Source organism: Schistocerca americana, chromosome 10, assembly GCF_021461395.2.
Source record: "Schistocerca americana isolate TAMUIC-IGC-003095 chromosome 10, iqSchAmer2.1, whole genome shotgun sequence".
Lineage (NCBI taxonomy): Eukaryota > Metazoa > Arthropoda > Insecta > Orthoptera > Acrididae > Schistocerca > Schistocerca americana.
The window spans coordinates 150,873,970-150,890,976 of record NC_060128.1 but is presented as its reverse complement, the minus strand read 5'-3'; the positions used below and the strand labels follow the sequence as shown (position 1 = coordinate 150,890,976).

General features: G+C 46.4%; 1 protein-coding gene across 2 annotated transcripts in view; it reads right to left on the bottom strand.

The window, feature by feature from the left end:
• LOC124552606 overlaps positions 1 to 16,406 on the bottom strand; it is a 288,912-nt gene extending 272,506 nt beyond the window's left edge. For both annotated transcript variants that reach the window (XM_047126930.1, XM_047126931.1), the window contains exon 1: positions 16,205 to 16,406. In XM_047126930.1, the coding sequence (XP_046982886.1) occupies positions 16,205 to 16,337 (133 nt within the window). In that variant the 5' untranslated portion in view covers positions 16,338 to 16,406. The remainder of the gene's footprint in view (positions 1 to 16,204) is intronic.
• Positions 16,407 to 17,007: the final 601 nt, after the last annotated feature.

Here is a 17,007-nt window from a genome sequence, read left to right as displayed (position 1 = left end):
GGAAACACACAGCAACAGTACGTACCAGCGTGACTTCAAACAGTTTGTTACAGGAAATGTTCAAAATGTCCTCCGTTAGCGAGGATACATGCATCCACCCTCCGTCACATGGAATCCCTGATGCGCTGATGCAGCCCTGGAGAATGGCGTATTGTATCACAGCCGTCCACAATGCGAGCACGAAGAGTCTCTACATTGTGTACCGGGGTTGCGTAGACAAGAGCTTTCAAATGCCCCCATAAATGAAAGTCAAGAGGGTTGAGGTCAGGAGAGCGTGGAGGCCATGGAATTGGTCCGCCTCTACCAATTCATCTGTCACCGAATCTGTTGTTGAGAAGCGTACGAACACTTCGACTAAAATGTGCAGGAGCTCCATCGTGCATGAACCACATGTTGTGTCGTACTTGTAAAGGCACATGTTCTAGCAGCACAGGTAGAGTATCCCGTATGAAATCATGATAACGTGCTCCATTGAGCGTAGGTGGACGAAACTAAAATGAGCTCTAACATGGAAATTAAGCGTTTCCGGACACATGTCCACGTAACATCTTTTCTTTATTTGTGTGTGATGAATGTTTCCTGAAAGTTTGGCCGTACCTTTTTGTAACACCCTGTATACCCTGACGGAAAAAGTATCGTAAGACCGGGGAAGAGTTGTGCGACATTAATGAAAATTGATAGGCGTGTTTACACATCTGAAACACGCTGCATATTCCAATTTTGCGCCAATGGCATGAGAGTGGTGCTAGTGATGCCACTATGAGGATGAAAATGAGGTTTGCTTTAAATACACGCTGTAACGGTGTCAGCAGATAAGATCGATACTGTCACCTGTGGTACAGGACTTCCCCATTACGTCCAACGCTTGGGTGCTATTCCAATGCCGCAGAGCCCTGGCAATAGTGACAATTTGTGGGGGAAATGTGGAGATATGCATTGAAGTTTGGGGGTGAGGGTGGGGGGAGGGGGGGGGGGGAGGGCGGCATTCGACTTGGGTAGTTCGTGCAGCAATGTTGACTATAGTTCTGCGGTGGTTTAATGGTCAGCATTTCTGCTTAGTATGCAAGACGACCCGGTTTTGACTCCTGACCGTGGCACAAATTTTAATTCATTACTTCAGCTTCCAGCATTATCTCTCGTTATTATTGTGCGGATTCCACAGCTGACCTCTAACCTCTGACGAAATTAGAGTTAATCGTCCAAATGAGATTTCACCTCTACATGATAGGCCCCGAGGCCATGGAAAGAATATTGACATTAGGAAAGAAATGTACGGTTAGTCACAGATGTTCTACAGAAATGCAAAATAAAGTGAAAGCATCATGTTCAATGAATGGAAAGTAATACAAGAAATAAAATTTTTTTGGTACCTAATCCCAACCGAAAACGCATTATTAGCCGTCCTTTTATAACAGACGGCATTGGAACTTCTGAGGCGGAACAGAACGGTACGTCTGATCCTTTCTAAATTTGTTTCTGGATAGTCTCAGAACCCGGGGACACATCCCGAAACTGAGCTAAACATCACTATGGCATCCACCATGGGGCACAGGTGTGACATTTTCCATTTGTTTGGGGCACTTAAGGAATCTCTTCATCGGGCAAACTTTTGAAGATGTTAATAGCATAATTCATACAATGAAAACATGACGAAGAGGGCAGGACAATAGTTTTGCAAAGAGAGGATACATCCCCTTACACGACGCTTGTGTAAGACACACCACGTGATGGAGACAATGTAGAGAAATAGTACTGTCAAAACAATGTTGACATTGCTAACAAATTCTAACTCTTAAGAACAAATACATTCCGAGAAGAAAGATTTTGCGCAGCTATTTATTGGGCAACCCTCGTGTTATTCTTACTGCTCTGTTTCTACGCGATTTGGATTATCTATGAAAGTAAGTGTTAATATGTCCCAAATGGAAAAATATTCCCTGTCATATATTCCCCGTCATATTTTGACCCATCATTCAATTTTAGCAACGTGATGTGTCCACAAAGTTTGTAGGAAATTACGTAGGCAGTAAATTCTAACTTTTTATAGCGCAGACATCTGCAGTGGCACAGCAAAAGGAAAAATGAATTTAAGTGGATATGACCAATTGTACCAGATATCTCACCAATCACAAAAGTGTGTTAAACAATGTGGCTTGTAGACAGGTGCAGTGCGGATGTGTACATGGAACCACTTTCCTCAATAACACTCAGTTATAAAACATCGAGTCCGCCGCCGGTAGCTGAGTGGTCAGCGCGACAGAATGTCAATCCTGAGGGCCCGCGTTCGATTCCCGGCTGGGTCGGAGATTTTCTCCGCTCAGGGTCTGGCTGTTGTGTTGTCCTAATCATCATCATTTAATCCCCAACGCCGCGCAAGTCACCGAAGTGGCATCAAATCGAAAGACTTGCACCCGGCGAACTGTCTACACGACGGAAGGCCCTAGTCACACGAATTGCTATTATAAAACATCGAAGAAACAAATTTTCTATAGAACAAAGCAGTGCATGTCAGTGATATTGGTCAGCACAATAACCCACTTTATGTACTAAAAAATATGAACTCAGATAAGTAGTATAATGCTTGTAGTCATTACTACTGTTGTTTATGTAACTTGCAATGAGAAAATCGAAAAATTCCACCAGTTCGTGGTAGCAAAATAACACAAACCAGATGAACTCATGGTTGACCTAACTATAGAGCGCAAGTCGGCTTAATTCTTTTATATAGAAAAGCGCTTGTGTAGCAGAATGAGTGTAAAGAATGTTTCAATTCATATAACTGGTCTCAGAAAAGCAAGTGGATCAGAATAACATATGCATTACTGTTGCCCAAAAAACACGTGGCACTTACAGTCAAAACGTATCAGAATCGAAGGAAATACAAACCATATAAATTGTAAAGTATTTACAAAAGGTTTAATGATAAGGAGTTTGACTAAACTTATTGTATAACCACTTAGGTGCACTAATAGCAAGTAACAGCAGAAATTCTTCAGTTGATGGACGAAAGAACGAAGTTCAAAAACGTTGGGGGAAATTTCAAGTTTACATAAATACAAGTCAGTTAGGAACGAAATAAACAGGTAATGCGGCAGAGCTTATCTGATGACTTTATAGAGGAAGAAAAAGAAGTGGATAGGGAATCAGAATTAGAATTTAGAAGAGCCTTGGAACACTTTAAATCAAAGAAGGCGTAAGGAATAGATACCACTCTATCAGAATTTCTAAAATCATTGAGGAAAGTGAAACAAAACGATTGTTCACGTTGGTATGTAGAATGTATTTGTTTGGCGATATACCATGTAACTTTCGGAAAAACGTCAGCAACACAGTTCCCAAGATTGCAAATGAGCTGGCAAGTGCGACAATTATCGCAAAATCAGCTTAAAAACTCCATGCATCCAAGTTTCTGACAAGAATAATGGACGAAAGAAAAGAAAGGAAATCCGAGGATGTGTTAGATGACGATCACTTTGACTTAAGAAAGAAATAGGCACAAGAGAGGCAGTTCTGACGCCGTACATCACGGAGTAACTTACACGATGTTGCAGAGAGCTGTAGAGGGTAAAAACTGTAGAGGAAGACGGAGACTGGGATACATCTACACTGTTGGCCATTAAAACTGCTACACCAAGAAGAAATGCAGATGATAAACGAGTATTCAGTGGAAATATATAACAGAAGAAATTCTTCAGTTGATGGACGAAAGAACGAAGTTCAAAAAGAACTGACATGTGATTACATTTTCACGCAATTTGGGTGCATAGATCCTGAGAAATCAGTACCCAGAACAACCACCTCTGGCCGTAATAACGGCCTTGATACGCCTGGGCATTGAGTCAAATAGAGCTTGGACGGCGTGTACAGGTAGAGCTTCAACACGATACCGCAGTTCATCAAGAGTACTGACTGGCGTATTGTGACGAGCCAGTTGCTTGGCCACCGTTGCCCAGACGTTTTCAGTTGGTTAGAGATCTGGAGAATGTGCTGGCCAGGGCCGCAGTCGGAACATTTTCTGTATTTAGAAAGGCCCGTACAGGACCTGCAACATGCGGTCGTGCATTATCCTGCCGAAATGTAGGGTTTCGCAGGGATCGAATGAAGGGTAGAGCCACAGGTCGTAACAAATCTGATGTAAAGTCCACTGTTCAAAGTGCCGTCAGTGCGAACAAGAGGTGACCGACGCGTGTAACCAATGAACACCCCATACCATCACGCCGGGTGATGCGCCAGTATGGCGATGACGAATACACGCTTCCAATGTGCGTTCACCGCGATGTCGCCAAACACGGATGCGACAATCATGATGCTGTAAACGGAACCTGGATTCATCAGAAAAAATGACGTTTTGCCATTCGTGCACCCAGGTTCGTCGTCGAGTACACCATTGCAGGCGCTACTGTCTGTGATGCAGCGTCAAGGGTAACCGCAGCCGTGGTCTCCGAGCTGATAGTCCATGCTGCTGGAAACGTCGTCGAACTGTTCGTGCAGATGGTTGTTCTCTTGCAAACGTCCCCATCTGTTGACTCAGGGCTCGAGACGTGGCTGCACGATCCGTTACAGCCATGCGGGTAACATGCCTGTCATCTCCACTGCTAGTGATACGAGGCCGTTGCGATCCAGCACGGCGTTCCGTATTACCCTCCTGAACCCACCGATTCCATATTGTGCTAACAGTCATTGGACCTCCACCGACGCGAGCAGCAATGTCGCGATACGATAAACCGCAGTCGCGATAGGCTACAATGCGACCCTTATCAAAGTCAGAAACGTGATGGTACGCATTTCTCCTCCTTACACGAGGCATCACAACAACGTTTCACCAGGCAACGCCGGTCAACTGCTGTTTGTGTATGAGAAATCGGTTGGAAACTTTCCTCATGTTAGCACGTTGTTGGTGTCGCCACCGGCGCTAACCTTGTGTGAATGCTCTGAAAAGCTAATCATCTGCAGATCACAGCATCTTCTTGCTGTCGATTGAATTTCGCGTCTGTAGCACGTCATCGTCGTGGTGTAGCAATTTTAATGGCCAGTAGTGTAGCAAGTAACTGAGGACATAGTATGCAAGTGCTATTCTGGGGTGAAAAGTTGGCACAGGAGAAGAAATCGGGGCGAACCGAATCAAATCAGTCAGACTTATGGGGGGGAGGGGGGGGGAAGTAGATTCGTATCGAGGCTCCCAACATACTCGCCTGACAAAGACACGGTAACCGGATGGGAGACATCAGTGCAGCACGTGACAGTTGCAGCATCTTAGTGACGTGGATCAAGAAGAGTGTTAAGCGTGTATCATCATTACGACGTGAGCGACTGACGAATTCTTAGTACAGTGTGCACTCCATGCTACATCACACCAGCGTCCAGGAACTCGCGGAAAGCACTGTTTCATGAACACGGTAGAGCACAAGTGTGCCCACTGAAACCCATGACGCAGTGTTCCCTGCAGGCGGACTGTGACCTGATTGGTTGGCTCACCTAGATCTCAAAGATGACCACCTGGACGATTCTCAGCCCAACGCCAAAGACAACTAAGCTATTTGTAGCCGATACTTAATTTCAGCAACTCTGCGAGAACAGTGCGTCAAAATGAATTGTAAAGTAGTAAATTAAATATTGAACTTTGCAATTTAACAGCCTACTTTCAAGTACAAAATACATTGCGGGTCCGAATTAAAGCGTAACTTCTTCAGAGTTCTCATTGCTACGTAGAAGTCTGAAATTTGGCTCAAATGTGCTTACAACATTCTTGTGTAACGTTGCAGAAACGTGACGCAGTGGGACGCCAACATCGGGTTCGCCGGCCGATGTGGCCGAGCGGCTCTAGGCGCTTCAGTTTGGAACCGCGTGACGGCTACGGTCGGAGGTTCGAATCCTGCCTCGAGCATGGGTGTGTGTGATGTCCTTAGGTTAGTTTGGTTTGAGTAGTTCTGAGTTACAGTGATGACCTCAGAAGTTAAGTCCCATAGGGCTCAGAGCCATTTGAACCAACCCCGGGTTCGGCAACGTTTCGAACAGAAAGGTGTCGACACGTGCGAGAAAAAGGCCACAGCTTGGAAGTTCATGTGAGGTGTACGGTGAGTTAATGATGTCACAGTGGCGCCAAACTTCAGCACAATTCTGCCGAACGCCACCGTGGGGGAATGCCATCACACGCCCTCTTACACACATTTCACCCCTTCTTTTGACGCCTCTGCAATGGAGGTCAGAACCGCGACACCCAGTGCTGAAACGAAAAACAGCGCTGCTCAGAATTCACACGAAAAGGCCTCAGGAGGGGTGGCGTCAAGGACGTCAATGAGACGACCTTATTCCTTGGGGCGTTGATTCCCACAGATTTCGCAGTCGGAAAAGACAGTTGGCAAGTGCGAACAGCAACAGGTCGAGGTCCGTGACAACCTTTGGCACTGCTGACACCCACAGGACAGTTCACTCACTCTCGGAGGACATCACAGGTCAACTACTTCACTGAATGTGCGACAGCAGTTTTTTCGACTAATTTTGAACATGATCTAGAGGAGCAAATTGTGGTTATGCTTTTTCAGCCGTCTGTTTTCTGTCTTCCTGTGGCGTAATCATGGATGGGGAGGGGAGGGAAGGTGGGGAGGGGAGGGGGAGGGGAGGGAAGGTGGGGAGGGGAGGAGAGGGGAGGTGGGGAGGGGAGGGGAGGTGGGGAGTGGAGGGGGGAGGTGGGGAGGGGAGGTGGGGTGGGGAGGTGAGGGGAGGTGAGGGGTCAGGTGAGGTGAGGAGGGGTGGGGAGGTGAGGAGGGGAGGGGGGGATGGGTTGGGGTGGGTGGCGGGTGACACTGACACATTACCACGCGTCCACCACAGCTGATCTATCTAAAATGTGTGGAGTGAACCCCTGAAGAATGCCTATGTGCTTGTAAGTGGGCTATGCAGCTGTTGGTTGGTTGGTTGATTTAAAATGGGGGGGGGGGGGGGAGACCAAACTGCGAGGTCATCGGTCCCTTGTTCCCAATAGAACAATTACCCAAGGGAAAGAAGAAAACAAGGAAGACATAGGGCACAGTAAAAGGAGAAAGGAAGAACAAGGAGGACAACAAACACCATAATGGACAAAACATGACAAGAAAACTACAGAGAAACGCAAGAAACGGGGAGAAGAGATTAAAAACAAGAAAGCAGATTGCCATGGCTGGCTGACCATTCTGCAACACATTAAAACCTCCACCCTAAAAGCCCTAGGGTGGAGGACACAGACGGACAAAGGCCATGCGATAGAACTAAGATCAAATGATAAAACTCACCCTCACGAACAAATTGTATGACTAACGCGGCTCTTGAGGCATTGTCGCCCAACACTGAAGGTAAAGTGCAGGGAAAGTTGAAAACCCGCCTTAGAGCGGTTAAAAGTGGGCAGTCCAGCAAGAGGTGGGCGATTGTCATTCAGGAGCCACAGCGAAACCGAGGTGGGTCCTCGCGATGGAGAAGGTAACCATGCGTTAGCCACGTATGGCCAATGTCGAGCCGACAAAGAACAACTGATTGCCTGTGAGAAGCCCGCAGGCAAGACTTCCACACATTTGCAGCCACCTTAATGATAGGAAATTTGTTGTGCATACTGTTATATCACTCTGTCTCCCAAAGACGAAAATCCTTGCGGCGTAAGACAGAATGCAGGTCAGTTTCACAGACGCACATCTCCGCGTAGCCTGTTGGGCCAGCCTGTTAGCAAGTTCGTTGCCTGGGATTCAGACGTATCCTGGGGTCCACACAAACACCACTGAAGGACTGTCCCATTTCAGGGCATAGATGGACTCCTGGATGTTCGCTACCAAAAAATGGCCAGGGTAGCACTGGTTGATAGCTTGTAAGATGCTTATGGAGTCAGACCAGGAACAGGAGTACAAAAGTGCACGAGATATGGACACAAGCTTTGCAGTGAATACACTGTAGCCAGCTGGCAATGAATTCTCTTCAATATGGCCTCTGTGGACATAGGTGAAGCCGACGTGACCATCAGCCATCGAGCCATCAGTGCAAACAACTTCAGAGTCCCGGAACACGTCAAGAATCGAGAGATAGCGGAGAGCGGCGGGGTTAACTGAGTCCTTAGGGCCATGCAAAAGGTCCAGACAAAGCTTTGCCCGAGGTGTACAGCATGGAGCTGTACGTAAGTGGGACTTGAGTAGAGTTGGTAAGGGGAAAGACTTGAGTTTGGAGAGAAGGGATCGCGTGTGAACTGCAATCGTGGGCCCTGACCTGGGCCGACACTGCGGGAGATGAACTGCCACCGGTGGGAAAAAGAGATGGTAATTCGGATGCTCAGGAGAACTACGAGTGTGTGCAACATAACGGGCGAGCAGTTGTGCACGTCGGATCCACAATGGAAGGACTCCAGCATCCACCAGGACACCGGTCACCGGACTCGTTCTAAAAGCTCCCGTCGCTAGGCGAACGCCACAGTGGTGTATAGGGTCGTGGAATAGCAATGCTGAGGGCGCCGCCGAACCGCTTTCAGCAGGCATGCAGAATAATAGGGATGTCGGGGGATTGCCTGCTGGCAGGCGCTTGGGACTGTGTCACAGATTCTCTGTCTACAGACAGGGCTGCATCGTCCGAGGGGTTTCAGCACAGTCGAAGCATGTCAAGAACGTCGTTGTGCTGCTTTTGCATTGCAACATATCAGTTTCGATTACGAAATGTGTGGAAATCGACACTTCACTTCATAGGGTAGTGTGGTATCATTGACGCCCTCTATACCAGAACTTTTCATGACTTTTCGAGTCAGTTATGAGCGGTGGTGAGTCTGAAATGTCTTTCTCAGCCACTCATAGGAATTTTAACGCCGGGTGACGTTTCGCTGACCTCCATTGCAGATGCGTCAAGAAGGGGCGAAATGTGCATAAGAGGGGGTGTGACTACGGTCCCACGGTGTCTCACGTCCGTGGTGGAGTTGGGTAGAATTGTGGTGAAATTTGTTGCAATGTAACATCACCAAGTCACCTTACACAGCTGAACTTCTAGGCTCTGCCTTGTTTATTGCGCGAGTGTAGACACCTCGCTGTTTAAAACATCGCGGAGCCACTGTGAGCTTCGCACAGCGCCACGTGTATGGAACATTACAGAGGAAGTTCTCAGTCACCTTTGAAGCAAATTTGAATCTTCTATGTCACAATGGGATACAATTACCGGGTTTCGAAAAAGTGATACTTAATTGTGTTGTGCAGTGCACGAGGTGTGTGAGAAAAGTAGAGAGGCTTATTTTCTGCCTGCCAAAGCTCTTACTTTTTTCAAACAGCAACATTGTCCCCTTCAAAGTATTTGCATTCGACAGCTATACACCGGCGGAGCCGTCGTTCCCAGTCTTGGCAGCAGCACTGAAACGCTTCAACTGGTATGGTCAGTCTTTTGAATGTTCTCCAGAGTCCCAAAATGACGTCTGTTTAACCCACTTTTCAATTTCGGGAAAAGAAAAATGTGTCAGGCACTCAGATCTGACGAATGGGGGGGGGGGGTTGAGGAACAACAGGAGTACCTTTCGAGATCAAAAATTCCTTGTTGAAAGTGGCTGCGTGTCATTGGAGGTTGTCATGATTCCAGCATCAACTTTTGCAATATCCAGTCCACTTGATTCATCCTTTTCCTGACAGTTTGAGGTGACATGTCTGTAAAAAACTTCACTGACAGTTTGTCCTAGATTAACAAATCCTTAATGCACGATACTCTTGTCAAAAAGTCAAATCACCATTACTTTGATCTTTTATTTGCTCATTCGACCTTTTTCGGTTGAGTAGAAGTCTCAGTGCGCCACTCCGCACTTTGCCGCTTCGTCTCAGGATCGTCCTCAAAAATCCAGGATTCATCACCTGTGACCACACTGCTGACCTATTCGTGGTCGTTGGTAATCCTTTCAAGAATATAAACACACACGTTTCTTCTATTGTCTTTCTGCTCAGCCCTGAGGTTTTTCGGCACGATTTTGGCCATTTGGTCACAAACCTCTCTCATGTGCAAATCTTCGGTCAAAATTTGATGTACGATGGAAGTCTTTAACAGGTCAACCATCATCTTAATTGTTAAACGTCAGTCTGACCTCGAAAGAGCACGCACACGTTGACGTTTTGTCGGTTTTTGAAATTGAAGGTCTCGCTGAGCGAGATTCATCTTCAACGTGTTCTCGGCCTTTCAAAAACGATTTGCGCCATCGATAAACTTGTGCTACAGATAAGGAATGTTCCCCAACAGGGCTGTTGCAAGTTATCAAAGGCCACACTCACAGAATTTTCAAGTTTAACACAAAATTTGGTTGCATAATATTGCTCTAAATTTCGCTGTCCCATTCTCGTAATACACAACACAAACACATCTCCACGCGATGGGTGTATCGAGCTTAAACTGTACACCGAATAGAGTCATACCGATAATTGATGTAGCACATCAATAGGGCTCAGTTAACACGGTAGATTATCCAAATTTTTGGGTGTTCACATTGATGACAACTTGAACTGGAAGAAACATATTACTGAGCTTCTCAAACAGCTAAGTTCAGCTTCTTTCGCTCTTTGTACAATCGCTAGTCTTGGTAATAAACAGATCAGCCTCCTAACGTACTTTGCATATTTCCACTCAATAATGTCTTATGGAGTAGTTTTCTGGGGTAACTCACCACTTAGACATAAAGTATTGATTGCACAAAAGAGATCAGTGAGAAATTAGTGGTATTCACCCAAGGACGTCATGTAGGCACCTTTTCAAGGAGTTAGGTATTTTAAGTGCATCATCAGAGTACATATATTCGTTAATGAAATTCGTTATAAATAATCCATCTCAGTTCGCGAAGAACAGTGATGTTCGTACGTACAACACTAGAGGGGAAAAATGACCTTTCCTATCCGTTATCGAAGCTGTCAGTTGCTCAAAAAGGAGTACATTATTCAGCAAAAAAAATCTTTGATCATTTGCCCAACAAAATAAAGTAGCAGATCAAGTTTTAAATCTAGTTTAAAAAAATTGTCTTTTCTATTCCACGGAGAGTTTCTGTTTCAGAACTGGCAAAAAAAATGTACCTCTAAATGTAGTTGCATGTGTAGAACTAAAAATTTCAGTAATATTAATATTAGCACTATCCATATATATGTATATATCCTTGCATGATCATGCCAGATTCGTTAAATGAAGCGTTACTTGCGGTTGGAAATTTGACAGTCTTGCATGAACTGAATGAAGTTTGACAAATTCGGAAAAAGACTGGTGGGCTCGAGCTTTGTGTACACGCAAAACTGCCGACAAGTCTATGCCTGTAAACCCACGTCACTATTATCGCTCTAACTCTGCTCTGCTGCCATTCTACTCTCAGTAACGCTAGAGGTTTTAGCTGGAATGAAAAGTATTTAAGTGACAAAAATCACTTTTAATTTTCATGGCCAGTAACAATTACTTATTGCGTCTCTCAAACAAAGTTAGGCAATTCAATGTGTTTGTAGCGCCAGCCAGTCACTAAAAGGCTTAATATTGCGGTTAGTGTCTCTCGGGGGCTGAAGGCCATCCTTATGACACTCTTCTTTTTCTACATGAAGCTGGTATCTGTACAGATACCATTGGTGATCTTGCAGCTCTCGAAAAATGAAATTATAATTAAATCCAGACCTTTAGCTGTTTACAGGTGTTGATAAATATCAACGGGGAAAGTTCAAAAATGTGCGGCCTGACTGGGACTCGAAGCCGAGACGACCTGCTTACATGGCAGACGCTCTATCCGACTGAGTCACCGAGAGCACAGAGGATAGTGCGACTGCAGGGACGTATCTCTGGCACGCTCCCCGTGAGACCCACACTTTTCGTTTTTCTGGCCACACACTACATTTGTGAGGAGGAGGAGGAGGAGGAGGAGGAGGAGATTAGTATTTAACGTCCCGTCGACAACGAGGTCATTAGAGACGGAGCACAAGCTCGGATTAGGGAAGGATGGGGAAGGAAATCGGCCGTGCCCTTTCTAAGGAACCATCCCGGCATTTGCCTGAAGCGATTTAGGGAAATCACGGAAAACCTAAATCAGGATGGCCGGACGCGGGATTGAACCGTCGTCCTCCCGAATGCGAGTCCAGTGTGCTAACCACTGCGCCACCTCCCTCGATACTACAGTTGTAGTGCCCCTGCCCACCATACTCATTTTCAAATGCCCCTGTTGATATTTATCAACGCCTGTAAGCAGCTAAAGGTTTGGATTTCATTATAATTTCACTCTCCTTTTTCAGTGTGTGGTGTCAGAAGCGTTAACAGTTTACAATAACTTTCTGAGACCATAGGCAAATAGGTGCACCAATCATCTTGTTCCCGCTGTAGCTCTCGGAGAAAATTCACGTGGTAAATATTCCCTCTGTTCAGTAACCTAACCCAGGTACATCTTGAATGGGGTGTGGACTGTTTTCTTCTTCAGTTTAAGAGCACATAGCGCAATCGTCGTCACCTGCAGTTCTTCCTCCATGACTGTTTTGGAACGACTGAGAAAAAGACCAGGTGGAAATATGAATAGCGTACAGGGTGACAATTTATTGAACTATATGAAAAAAACCTAAACTGGATACAAACACATGATTCAACATGTAAACGTCACTGCAGATATTCGGATTTAGTTTATGACATGTTCGATATGCCTGCCATCATTATCGATGATGTGGCGCAGACGAACAGCGAATTTCTGCATGACCCGCTGAAGTGTCCGACTATCAATGCTGTCGATGACCTCTTGAATGGCTGTTTTCCGCCCAGCAACGGTTTTGGAGTTATTGCTGTACACCTTCGTTGATACAACCCCACAAAAAAGAGTCGCTTGTGTTCAGATCCAGAGAATATGGCGGTCAGTCGAGGCCCATGCTCAATCGAAGCCTATGACCAGAGCCAGTATGCTCCTCCAGGACATCAAACTCTCTCCTGCTTCCATGGGGTTGAGCTCTGTCTTGCATGAACCACACCTTGTCGAAATCAGGGCCACTTTGGATCATGGGGATGAAATTATGTTCCAAAACCTTCATGTAACGCTCGGTAGTCACTGTTGTCATCAAGGATTGTCGCAGCGGTAATTCCGTGACCGAACATTGCACTGAACACAGTCACTCGTTGAGGGTGAAGAGAGTTGTCGATCGGGAACTGCAGATTCTCAGTCCCGCAAATGCACCAATTTTGCATATTGACGAACTCATCCAAATGAAAGTGGACTTCGTCGCTAAACCAAACCATACAGAGCAGACTAGTTCCCACCATTCCCCGCGGCCAACCGTTCACTTTAGCGTGCTAACGCAAACCGTTCAGAAGTTACGACGATTTTATTTCATACAGTTCTGATGCGCGTGCGGCTCGCGTTGATGCCGTTCATAGCTTGGGGTCTTGTAATAGCGATAGTGGTGTCATGTTTTCTTAGTGTGCTCACTGGCGCCACTACGTTTATCCGCCTTGTCTGTCCGTGAGTGGCAGCAGCAGCGCTTATCGATAGCGCGTACTGTGGTTCCATCTTTGGAGCGGCCTCTAGTATTTCCGGGTAGTCCTGTGTCTGGGGAGTTGAGTTGGGACGGAGCAGCAGTGAGGGCCGGACAGCCAGTACTCAACGACCGCTGTCGACACACATGCACTGTCCGACGGAAGGATGTGGTCGCGAGAGTGCACGACCACGTCAAGGACCGCATTCAGCGAGTTTTAGTTGAATGGGCCATGATATCATGATATTCGAGTAGTCCAAATTTCACCTGTGTGTGTGTGTGTGTGTGTGTGTGTGTGTGTGTGTGTGTGTCCGCCGGTCAAAGTGCCCTCATGGCAATAAGTTATCAGTTGACGATTTATACTGGGATCTTTTCCATGCCTGACTTGAGTGGGGACGACCGTTGGTTGTGGTATCTGTACAGCTGATTTGCAGCTCACGAAGAATGAAATTACAATCCAGACCTTTAGCTGCTTACAGGCGTTGATAAATATCAACGGGGACAGTTGAAAAATGTGTGCCCCGACTGGGACTCGAACCTGGGACCTCCTGCTTATGTGGCAGACGCTCTATCCGACTGAGTCACCGAGGACAGAGAGGATAGTGCGACTACAGGGACTTATCACTGGTACGGTCCCTGTGACCCAAACTTTTCAACTTTCTGCCCACACACTAATATTTGTAGTGCCCCTGATCACCACACTCATTTTCAACTGTCCCCGATATTTATCAACGCCTGTAAGCAGCTGAAGCTCTCAATTTCATTATAATTTCACTCTTCTTTTTCAGTGTGTGAGGTTTAGTATTGTTTCAGATATTGTCTTCGCCAATCCATCTTGTGTGGTTCTTAATGTCCAGTTATTTAAATGATGCCTGCATTCTGCTGTCAGCAGTTGGGTTCAGATGGAGTAGCGCGTGGGCAGGCCTGGACTGCTGGCGACGTGCAGGCACTGTTGGATTGAGGGACTGTGGCGACGACTCAACCCAGGGCGTTTGAACTGTTTCCAGTACTGAAACCTCCAGTGTTTGAGATCTCGCTGTGGTTTGTGTGTTGCTGCTCCCCGGGTCAGTAAGACCAGCTGCAACAAGTGGAGTCTGTCAGGTTGGCGGAAGTTATTAGCCGCCTTCTACTCCTTGGTGTTAGTTTGGATTTAGTATTATTCTTATGAGTGAAGTGCAACCACTGGTATTTGCTGCCTTGTAGCCATTAACGCCCCAGTTACCTGCCGTGGAGGTTAGCGTACTTCTCTGGCAGTTTACCTTTCCTTGTCGTGTTGATGCTGTCCGACACGGCGTGTAGTTCGACAGCCTTGTGTATTGTACTGTGCATATGTTTTTTTGAGGCCTACCTTGTTTCTAGTGTTTCCTTCGACCACAGGTGTTTTCTGAAGACGTAGTGCTGTCTGTCTCTTTGCCCTTGCCTGAAAATATTTCATCGTTGTAACGGTGATCGGACGTTAGGCGGATTGGTTAGTCGGTCGGTCGGCGCTTAAGCTACCCATAGTGTGAGTTGCCATCCTGTTACATGAGTACAACTCTTGGCTGCCTGTCTCACCGCTTACACAGCTGTAGTCACCTTCCTCAAGTCGATTCAGGGAGCACTGTCTGTGGATCACTCCAGCTCATTTGGGCAAATTATCATAATTGTTTAAAATTTAATGTTTTCACATGTTATTGGCTTCCCCACTTGTAATTCCGGCCTTTAGCCGTTATTTGTTTATAACACTGCTTGTTGCCTTCAGCTGACAAATAATTTTCAATCCTGTTTTAGTGAGGCCTCAGCCGTCACTATAACGTGTTACAGTTTGTTAAGATTTTTTAGAAAAAGTTTTAGTATTTTAACATGCAACTGCCTTGTTTACTTGTAATTCAGGTTTTCAGCCCTTGTGTATTATGAAATTGCTTGTGGCCTTCAGCCCACGAGTGGTTTTCAATCTTCTTAATCAGGCCTTCAGCGATTGATTGTGTATAGGATTCTTTGTGGCCTTCAGCCAACAACAACTTGCAATTCCTCTAAGAAGGCTTTCAGCTGGTTGGTTGGTTGGTTTTGGGGAAGGAGACCAGACAGCGTGGTCATCGGTCTCATCGGATTAGGGAAGGATGGGGAAGGAAGTCGGCCGTGCCCTTTCAGAGGAACCATCCCGGCATTTGCCTGGAGTGATTTAGGGAAATCACGGAAAACCTAAATCAGGATGGCCGGACGCGGGATTGAACCGTCGTCCTCCCGAATGCAAGTCCAGTGTCTAAACACTGCGCCACCTCGCTCGGTGGCTTTCAGCTGCCAGTGCTGCAAAATCTTTTAAAAATGATTGTTGAGCATTTCGTTTCTTAAAAATAAAGTGTACGTGTCTTCTGTGCAGCCGATGGTACGTGATTAGGCCCCGTTCACACCTTTCCTGCTTTCCCTAAGCCCCACGTTTCAAGTTCGGTAATCGTCACCCTGCAGCTGCATGATTTGCGTCAGTCTTGTTGCCAACTTTGCATGAGCACACAAGACTGACGACAAAATAATATGTGTAGACCTGGCTTAAGCTTCTGGAAGGGGTGAACACATTGGTCTGCCCAAGTAGAAGGAGACAGCGTTGCCAGATTGCTTGCGGCGTTGCCAGATCGCTCGCGGCGTTGCCAGTCTCCTCCTTATGTCACACACCTGGTATTTCTGGGGGTTCATTCCTTTGTTGCTATGAGTAGCAGTGTTAAGAAGTGAAATGCGATGGCGCGCGCTGTATACAGGCTGACCCAACCCATGCAGAGGCGTCCAGCGCTTACCGGAGAGGGGCTGCGACTGCTGACGAGGCGGCTCGTCGACGGGCGCCGAGTCGACGAAGCTGCTGTGCCTGGAGGCGATCAGCACCAGGCAGGCGGAGGCGGCGAGGGCGGAGAGCGCGGGGGCGGGCCACATGCTGCTGGGGTGCCTCCTCTCTGGCTGGCTGGCTCTCTCTCTGTCACTCACTGCACGCGCGCGGCCAGCGGTCTGGAACACACACAGCCAGTCTCGTCACCACCCACATCCAGCGGACACAGGCGTGCCTGTGTAGTTGACACCCTGTTCAATTGTAAGTACCTGCTGCTTAGGCATCCACAAGAGGGGGAATATTCTAAAAGTGCCATTTTTTAATCAGAAAAAAAAAATGGTTCAAATGGCTCTGAGCACTATGGGACTTAACATCTGTGGTCATCAGTCCCCTAGAACTTAGAACTAGTTAAACCTAACTAACCTAAGGACATCACACACATCCATGCCCGAGGCAGGATTCGAACCTGCGACCGTAGTAGTCGCGCGGTTCCGGACTGAGCGCCTAGAACCGCTAGACCACCGCGTCCGGCCGAATCAGAAAATAAAAGTAGCCATCAGAACTGTCAGTGGTTAACACGCCCAAAATTAAAGAGAGAGGAAATAAACATTAAAATTTTTTATTCAATTTAAGAATATTTTTGCTTACAAAACTTCTCATCTAATACTGTTAATTCAGTTATCGCATTCTTTTGATGTCTTGAAATTTTTTTTTTAAGTTCACTGACATAATAAATAAGAGATTCAATAAAAGTATGTCTTGAAACCTAAGGTTTTT